Below are 10,000 nucleotides of genomic sequence, written 5' to 3'. Positions count from 1 at the left end.
CTCTCTCTCTCTCTTTCTCTCTCTCTCTCTCTCTCTCTCTCTCTCTCTCTCTCTGTCTCTCTGTCTGTCTCTTGTGCTCTTTCTTTCTCGTTCTCTGTCCGTCTGTCTGTCTGTCTGTCTGTCTCTCTGTCTGTCTCTCTCTCTCTCTTTCTCTCTCTCGCCCGCACGCACACACAGATTTCTTTACCGTTGTGTCAGTCAGTCTTCTCCGACCGTGTCAGGAGCCCACATCCAGTTCTATTTTCAATACATCGCCGTGCACACACACACATGTACACACCGTACACCCCCTCTCCCCGGTATTCAAACGTGCGAGTGCCTCTATGCACACACTCTCACACATGGACACCCCTAAATACCTCCTTCCTTCCCCTCTCCTTCCCGACCTCTCAAACTGATTCCGAAGTGTATCTTGCCCGGAGTCACGCAACACGTGGCGCTGGAAACATAACAGGAGGTCCGCTTCAGTGTCAAGAGGAAGTATTCCTCCCCTCTTGTTTAAATCACACACAACCTCTCTCACGCACACACACACACACGCACACACACACACACACACACACGCACACACACGGGGTGCAGGGCCGACGCCGCGGCCGACGCTGCTGTAACCCTACCGTGCGTTCTCACCGGTCTTTCGCTCTAAGCCGCCGTTTGGTTCAGAGGCCGGCCGGCGCTCCGACCGCAGCCCGTCGACTCCCGTCCCGAGCGGGAGGCTCCCACAATATTTTCCCAATCCTTCCAGACGTGTTGTGAAAACCTATCCGTCACTGATCCGCCCCAGACCGGTCGGCCGGGCTGCTCGGACGCGGCTCAGCCCGGCTTATGGACAACGATACGTGGACGTCTATATTTATGTACGTATTGAGGCGCTCCGTTTGGTTTACAGCGTCCCGTGAGCGCCCCTCAATCTCCAGATCACAACGTAGCGGGCTAAAGTTTCAGGCGGTCGGGGTCTCTGCGTATTATGGGCTTTGGGAGGATATGGACGGCTCGTTGGAAGGGAGTACACATGCACTGTATATATTTATCCACTGGATCAAGTCCGGGGCTGGAGCCTTAAGCCCTCATAATGAATGGATGGTTAGCTGATAAACCTGATGAACTGCTGCTGAACCCTCGGGCCAAACACCTCTCTCTGTCTCTGTCTCTCTCTCTCTCTCTCTCTCTCTCTCTCTCTCTCCCTCCGGGGGAGACACTGGGCAGCTGGAGAGTGAATCACTGTAGTGTGAATCATATCCTTTTTCCTCTGCATCCTCTCTATCTGTGTCTCGCTATCTCTCCCTCTCTGTCCCTCTCTCTCTCTCTGTGTCCTTTTCTTTACCTGTCATGCTCCTCACCTGTCATGCCCTGTATCTCGGCAACTTTTAACATCTCTCTCTCTCTCTCTCTCTCTCTCTCCCCCCTCTCTCTCTCTCTCTCTCTCTCTCTCTCTCTCTCTCTCTCTCTCTCCCTCTCTCCCTCTCTATGTTTTTATGTGTCCTCAATCCCAGTAGCCTCCCGATTCCTCCCTAAGATTAAGAAATCAGGTTCTTGCTTTTCCAGACTAATAGGTCCAACAGCTGCCTGTTACTATCTGCGAAGAGACGAGAAATGTCCCAAGGCAGAAAAAGTTCCAAGGCAACGATTGTTGGATTCTAAGAACACAGCTACACAGTGGGGGTGTTCCCCATTGCGGTGAAGTTTAGACCTATCCATCCAGCCTATTTACATGTTGAAACTGTCTATTTATTTTCAGCGCAAGTTTCGGATTCTGTTCATCATTAAGTCGGTCGTCGCCGAAAGGTTGTTTAAAGAAAGACGACGGGCAGGTCCGGCGGTCGCAATGCGTCTGCTGTGTGTATACATGTTTGCATGCGAGAAGACTTAACACAATTCGCCCGCTGCCCGTGTTTGTGTTCAAGGCTTCCGGCTGTCCCTAGCCCTAGCCAGTCTGAAGTGGCGGCTCCACAGAGCCGGGATGTCGGCGGGCAGACCGACCCCTCCGCCATTACCTCGGGTTCCCTTTCCCCGACTGCGTCCCGAAGGGGGAACGTTAAGTCTCCGCACGCCACTCAACATGGCCGCCCTAGCCAGCGCGGTAGAAAGGATCCAACGGCTCTCTTCCCATGGAGGTCTGGGTTTCCCACTGCCAGACCGCATCGTATCTCATCCCCGCCGAGGTCACGGCGTCCCCGGGGGGGGGGGGGCAGGGGGAAACCGACGGCAACGCTGGGCGTGGCGATTTGCCGAGGGCTGAAATTGATGGACAGAAGTGTTTCCGTGGGGACGGACGGGAAGCAGCACATGTTGTTTGTGTCACGGAGCGCGTTATGGCTCCCAGTCGCTGGGCGAAACCTTAAAGTGAGAAGCACATTTTTGGGGGGGAGAGAAATGTCCCCCTAGCCGAATAAGGGGGTCACCAGACTGGAAAACAGACGGAGAGCTGGGGAACGCTTCGGCCCTGTGTGCAATTGTGTGTGTGTGTGTGTGTGTGTGTGTGTGTGTGTGTGTATGTGTGTGTGTGTGTGTGTGTGTGTGTGTGTGTGTGTGTGTGTGTGTGTGTGTGTGTGTGTGTGTGTGATACAGGCTGTGATGCCTCAGCAGAGGGGAGCATGTCTAAACGCTAGCCTGAGCATGGCTGCGCTGAAGGGTTTCCACGATGCCTGCTGCAAACGTAACCAAAACAAGACAAGACAAAAGGGACGGGGAGCGGAGGAGAGGCGGGGCTCCTCCCCGATAAACAGCCCAAACACAGACAGTACAGACAGGCTGAGAGGTGTTGACAGATGAATGGCTCCCAACCCTGAGGCTGCTTGATAGCTCTTGTCAGTGAGCTAGTTAGGCATGCTAAACGGTGTGGCTTGGGGTCTGCATGGGACCCTGGGAATCTGTGAGTGTGTGAGTGTGTGTGTGTGTGTGTGTGTGTGTGTGAGTGTGAGTGTGAGTGTGTCTGTGTGTGTATGAGTGTGAGTGATTGCAGACCTCTCTCTGTGACTTTAGAGACCCGGGTCTTTGACGTTACAATAATGAATGTGAGCGAGGAAGGTGTGAAAGGAAAACATGCAAACACACATACCTCCACAAACATACATATGGACACGTGCGTGCACACGTACACGCACACAAGCACACTACAGGCTGTTTTCAGCTCAATGAAGGGCTGAATTGTGACCTCAATATTCAACAGTTTAGTCACACAGCCTTCCAGAAAGCTCTGAAAGGTTCAGCAGCAGTTCATTAGTTGTGTATGTGTCATTGCGTGCATGTGTGCGTGCAGAAGATTTGTGAGTCCATCGCACACGCATACAGGCTGATCGTAACTCTTCACACACCCATATCCTTATTAATGGCAGTCCTTGTTGAGTCACCTTCCTGTGTGCGTGTCTGCGTACGGGCCTGTGTGTATGTGTCTGTGTGTGTGTGTGTCTGCGTGCAGGTGTGTGTGTCTGTGTGTGTGTCCCGGAGAGGCGTCCAGAGAAGCCTTGGAGGGGTGTGTGAGGACACTGTTTCCTTCCTCCTGGCTCGTCGGTGTGCTACGTGTCTCTCCCCGGGGGGCGTCTCTCCGGCCTCAGCGTGAAGGACACACATGTGGAGGGAAGAGACAAAAGCAGCTCTCCCTGCCTTGTCATGACAACACCTGTCCGCCCAGCATCACATGTTCCGCCGTCCTTCTGCGTCTTTCCTGGGCTGCCGTCTGTTTCCCATTCGTTAGTTCTTTGGCTCTTCTCCCCAACGAGCCCTTCTCCACCTCTCTTAGGGGTCAAGGAGAAGACATTTTGCTTAAAGATAATCAGTTGGATCTATTGTTGTATTTTTCAAGTTCCCTTCGAATCCACCTTCCACGACATATATATTAAAAAATATTATTTAATTTCCGTGCTTCCGCCGTCCTTCTGTGTTTTGGTGCTGGTGACCTGGTTAGATGTCGATGACCTTCGACCTGTAGGAGAGGGCAGTGAGACGGGATATAGATAACGATGCAACCGATTAATTAACGTACTGTTGCCAAGAAAAAGCCCAGTTTAACACAGGTCACCCACAGCGGGAACTCTCTCTCTCTCTCTCTCTCTCTCTCTCTCTCTCTCTCTCTCTCTCTCTCTCTCTCTCTCTCTCTCTCTCTCCCCCTCTCTCTCTCTCTCTCTCTCTCTCTCTCTCTCTCTCTCTCTCTCTCTCTCTCTCCCTCTCTCTCTCTCTCTCTCTCTCTCTCTCTCTCTCTCTCTCTCTCTCTCTCTCTCTCTCTCTCTCTCTCTCTCTCTCTCTCTGTCTCCCTCTCTCTCTCTCTCTCTCTCTCTCTCTCTCTCTCTCTCTCTCTCTCTCTCTCTCGCTCTCTCTCTCTGTTGCACTGAACTAACACAAATACACACACACAACATAAACAACCCCCCCCCACACGCACACACAAACACGCACACACGTAAAATAACATCTGCACACGCGACATGCGCACTCACCAATCACTGGCGCAGCGCGGCCCACGCCATCTCCCAGACGCCTGTGCTCCACGTCGCCTCGCTGCTGTCTATCCCATTCATCCTCCCAGTCCTCCCAGTCCACCCAGTGATACATCAGCCTGTCACCACCCAGCGATGTCCCCTGGACCACTGGGCCACTCAGGGCCCATCACACACACACACACACACACACACACACACACACACACACACACACACACACACACACACACACACACACACACACACACACACACACACACACACACACACACCCATCCCACTCCCTGTAACCGCCCTTCGTCTCCATCCATCCCCATGGCACAGCGACCTGTCGCCACGCCGACAGGGACCCCTTTGATGTCTCCGAATAAAGCCCCAGCAGCGTCTGGTCATCAACATCCCATAATATCCTCATGGTCCCCTGTGGGCCGCGGCGTCGGAGCGAGCCGAGGACGGCGGCTCTTCTCTGGCGGCGTTCGCTCCCCGATCGGTAACCCTAACCCTGCGCCCCTGCGCCCCCCGCCTGCGCCCCACTGAGGGTCCTGCTGTCATCGGCTCCCGGCGTTCCACCCTGTTACCCTCCCTCCCTCCCCCTCCCCCCCTCCCTCCCCCCCCTCCCCCCCGGCCCCTCCTCTGTGGGTCCACTACCCAGAGGAGCTCTGACACCTCCCTTTGTACCCACACACGCCCGCACCCGGACCCCAGTGTGGGCGCGGGTGATTATAAGGCGCGGCAGACAGGGTGGTGACGCTGTTGGTGGTGGTGTGTGTGTAGCGTGTGTATGTGTGTGTAGCCTGTGTGTGTGTATGTTGAGTGTCGTTCTGTGCGAACATTCATGTATTTCATTTCACACCTCCAAAGTGCAGAACAGTTCACTGAAACCCTGTGATTCGTTTTAAAAGCACAAATCGTACACTAAGCGTTACTGTTGAGAAGAAAGGGCGTGAAACAGGATAATGGCCGCCGACAAACGAGACCAGACGCCGAGCGTCAAGGAGACGAGGGATATTCAGAGAAGGAGGTGAGGCAGGGTGAGGCTGGAGAGGAAGGAGAGGAGACGCGTCTGAAAGCCATTAGCCGTCTACAACCAGACGCACTAACAGCGACGGCTGAAGCCTGTGCGGCGCCGCGAGGAGTTAGCGTCAGGGCTACGCTAACAGCCGCGGTTCTTTGTGACCGCCGGCCAATGAGGGGGGGGTCTAAGCGCGGGGTTGGGGGGGAGAGGAGTAATAGAAGTTATGTTCAACAGGACAGAAAGAAGGGAGAGAAGAAGAAGAAGAAGGAATCATGAAAGTCCAGACGGGGGAGTGGACGTTGTTAAGCGCCCCGCTGGGTTCTCTGCGTATGAGGAGGTCAGGCCCGGTGTGAACCTCGCCTCCATCAAGCCCCCGTAAATCAGCTCCGCCGCCGCGCCCTGGGCCTTAGGAGCGCTGGCGCCCGGCCCTCACCCTGCGGCCCTCCTACCAGGCCGGGGGCCTCCTCCCAGGCCGGGGGCCTCCTCTGGGGGGCCCCGCCATCAAGGCAGCGGAACCACGGGTTTCCCTCGCTGTCTCATCCCGCTCTCCCCGTCTCTCTCCGTGAAGGTCCGTCTCCGTGACGACGGAGGAGACAGCTGAGCCCGCCCTCGGCCCCCCCAGCTCGCTGCACGTTCCGGGCGGGAGGGGGGGAGGGAGGGGGAGGGGGGGGGGGGGGGGGTGGAGAGGAGGCGCGATGGAGCTGGACTCTGCAACATCCGACCGCAGCGCAGAGACAATGAAGGGGAGAACGTATCGGGGGTATTTTTAAAGTTTGTCTGAGCGCTGGAGCTTTTCGCGGTGTGTTTTTCTTGCCACTCTATCCATGTTGAGTGTATGTGTGGCCACACCTGTTGATGGACAGGTGATCATTAAAGCCGGCCTCCTGGGGGCTGTGTGTTTGAACATCTGGAGCAACGATCCACATCCAAACACACGGCAAAACTCTCACACGCACGCACACACACACACACACACACGCACGCACACACACACACACACACACACACACACACACACACACACACACACACACACACACACACACACACACACACACACACACACACACACACACACACACACACACACTGGACCGGTGCGTCCAAACACACGTTGGCAGCACAGCAACTCGCGCTCACGCTCTGCCCAGCAGTAAAGCCCCCCCGCCCCCCCCTGCTCCTGAGGCGGGAGCATTTTAACGTGGCGTGTCCTGTGCTTTTATTACAGGTCCGCCAGGAAAACGAGGACGGATGGGAAGACGAGGAGATCCCGGTAAGCGATGACGTCCGTCCTTCATCACCGCACTAAACAAATGCTTTATTCGTCTTCTTTGAATTCATTCCTTCTCTTTCTGTTCTGAAAACGTTCCCCTCGCCGTCTCTCTCCCGCTCTCTACCTCTCCGTGTCTCCATCAAGGTTTCATCTCTCTCTCTCTCTCTCTCTCTCCCTCCCCCCTCCTCCATCAGCCCTCCCTCTCTCTCTCTCTCTCTCTCTCTCTCTCTCTCCCGCTCTCTACCTCTCCATGTCTCCATCAAGGTTTCATCTCTCTCTCTCTCTCTCCCTCCCCCCTCCTCCATCAGCCCTCCCTCTCTCTCTCTCTCTCTCTCTCTCTCTCTCTCTCTCTCTCTCTCTCTCTCTCTCCCTCTCTCTCTTCCCTCCCCCCCTCCCCTCCCTCCCCCCTCCCTCCCCTGTCTGACAGGCTGCAGTGGGCTGGTTAGTTGTTAGTGAACCGTGACTCAGGCTCTGCAGCACGACCCCTCTCCCCCCTCTCCCCCCTCTCCCCCCTCTCACCCCTCACCTCCCCCCCTCCTGCCCCCACGGTTTGGGAAGACGTAGCGCTAACATCGAACCATGTGTACTCAGCCGCTAACACTGCCCACATGTCGGCAACCCCCCCCCCCTCCCCTCCCCCCCCCCTCCCCTCCCCCCCCACCTCCCCCCTCCCCCCCTCCCCCTGAGCGGTAGCAGCTTGCTGTAATACAAGGCTAATGAGTTTCTACCCCACCAACATGGACTCCCGCCGTTATTGTGATGCTCTTCAAATGAATTCTTCATTTATTGACTCATGCGCTTTATGTACTATTATGTACGTTGCCATAGTTTGTGTTCGGAGCGCACCACAGAAACCCTAAACCCCAACGCTAATTTCCTGAGAGCCGCTCCGGCAGAGGGTTCTGATTAAGGACGAATCAATGAAGTGATTCGATTACAGCTCGTCGTAGTGCGGCCGCCCAAAGATTAAGGGATTAAAACGTGATCGGCGATAGATGAGGCGACGACATCGGAGAGGAGGATCTGTGTCTACGGGACGCTCGCTCATCCTCTGCTCCTGGAGTTCACGGCGGATCAGGTTCCGCAGGGAAAGAGCACCGGCCTCGGATGATTCTGGGAACGCTGGGAATGTGCTCCGCCAGTGGCAGGGCCGGATCCCTCTGCGGAACGCAACAAATTCCGCTTTCCACGCCGTCGTTCTTCTCTTCGCCGTTCCTGAGTTTTGTACCTCATGCTCCAGAACATCGACGTTCAGCACGCGTTGTTCAAACCGCCCACGGGCCCCGCCGAGGCACGGAGCTCTCTGAATCCTCAACAGGCCTCCGGCATGTTTGTATTATTATATTCTATCCAGGACGTTCCGTGGGCCATCCATTATTCATTTTGATCCGTGCAGATCAGAGCTGAAGGCTCCGTCTCAGGACGGCTGGAGGAGGACGACAACACTTAGTGTCGGACCGCTAAGTCCTTCCAGGCGCCCGCCGTTAGACGCCGTCTGAAACATCAAACGGTGGAGACGGGTAGACGTGTTTCCACGGCGACGGGATGCTCATCTGCCTTCTCTCAATCTTGTCCTTCCTTTGAGTCTGGGAGGGGGGTGAGGACGGGGGAGGCGACGGGGGAGGAGGGGGGTGTCTTCTTTGTGCGCCGCGCTCGGTGGCGACGCGTTTACTTCTTCTGGATTTCGCCGCCGGCACTGTCCGTGGCCGGGCTGGCGGCGCGGCAACACACACTCTGTTGTTCTCCCTTTCGTCGGGCTGCTGACTCCGATGTTGTAGCGACACACCCGCAAACACTTACCGGTTTACAGCGGAGGGAAAATAATATCCCAAATATGAATCTGAATAATATAAAAGCCATGAGGTGGAGGGGCGGTGGGGGGCAGCAGAGGCAGGCCCTGGGATGAGCTGAGCAGCTCAATATCAGAGCTCCGAGCTCGGGGCTCCGAGCTCGGGGCTCCCCCCTTACCTCCGTTCACTCCTCGCTGGTTCCTCGTCCTGGTGGGTCCCTCCCTCTGTCTGCTGTCCTCATCTCCTCCATTCCTTTTTCCTTTGCTTTTCTTGTGTCTCGATGTCCCTTCGCACAAACACACAAACGCACAAACACACAAACACACAACCACAGCAGCGCAGTGTCTGGTCCCAGCCCCTCCTCGACTCTCAGCGGTCAGACCACACCATGTCCACACCAGCATATTCTCCAGTATATGTCTGTACCTCTTCTGCAAAAAAAACTACTTAAATTAACTTTAATGTATTAAATCGTTATCTTCCACGAATCAAATAAATAACTCTCTTAATTAGAAAGGAGGAAATCTTGAGAAGGAACGCAGAGTGGGGATCCCTCCTTCAGAGTGGGGGTCCCTCCTTCAGATTGGGGATCCCTCCTTCAGAGTGGGGGTCCCTCCTTCAGAGTGGGGGGTCCCTCCTTCAGAGTGGGGGTCCCTCCTTCAGAGTGGGGGTCCCTCCTTCAGAGTGGGGATCCCTCCTTCAGAGTGGGGGGTCCCTCCTTCCAGCGATGGTCAGGAGTGCAATGGGGGCCATAATTGACAAACATACTGGATAGACATTGTGGGGCAGTACTTCCCAGTAGTCCAGCCACGCGGTCGTGGTTCTCCAATGAGATGAACCCAACGGTGACCGCAGATATGGCCATGTTCTTAACGAGAAACGAACACAGGCCATTCCAATTACGTGTTGGTTCATTCTTCATTCTTGGTGAATGTCGATAAGTGCCCACAGCTTGTCGTTACTCCATTATGCTTGTAACATGTTCCCGGGACGCTGGCCTACGAATGTTTTCTATGAGAGGTTTTTTAATAGAACCCGAGACCGCTCCCTAGTAGGGCCGGCCTGCCACGCCTTTGATCAGCCGCACTGGCTCTATGACGGTCGGTCGCGGGCTCGGGCTCCGGGCTGCCACATCAGAACGTTTCAATCAGATATGAACACAAAGGTCGCCCAAGACATTCCTCTTTTTTTTTCTCCCCAACACGTCTTCACCTTTTTCACCCCCTCCCCCATCACCCCTCCTCCACCCCTCGCTCCCTCCTCCCTCCTCCCTCCTCCCTCCCTCCTCTACCCTCCTCCCTCCCTCCCTCCCTCCTCTACCCTCCTCCCTCCCTCCCTCCTCTACCCCTCCCTCCCCCCTCCCTCCCTCCCTCCCTCCCTCCCTCCCTCCTCCCTCCCTCCCTCCATCCCTCCCTCTCCATCCCTCTCTCCATCCTCCCCTCCCGCCCAACTCTACCTCACCCTACCTGTCTCCCACTTCCATCCC

General features: G+C 55.7%; 1 protein-coding gene across 1 annotated transcript in view; it reads left to right on the top strand.

The window, feature by feature from the left end:
• LOC115552579 (collagen alpha-1(XXIII) chain-like) overlaps nt 1-10,000 on the top strand; it is a 93,570-nt gene that overhangs the window by 82,752 nt on the left and 818 nt on the right. The window contains exon 3 of the mRNA XM_030368812.1: nt 6,680-6,724. Within this exon, the coding sequence (XP_030224672.1) occupies nt 6,680-6,724 (45 nt within the window). The remainder of the gene's footprint in view (nt 1-6,679; nt 6,725-10,000) is intronic.

Source organism: Gadus morhua, chromosome 10 (assembly GCF_902167405.1).
Source record: "Gadus morhua chromosome 10, gadMor3.0, whole genome shotgun sequence".
Lineage (NCBI taxonomy): Eukaryota > Metazoa > Chordata > Actinopteri > Gadiformes > Gadidae > Gadus > Gadus morhua.
This window is presented reverse-complemented; position numbering and strand designations above follow the sequence as displayed.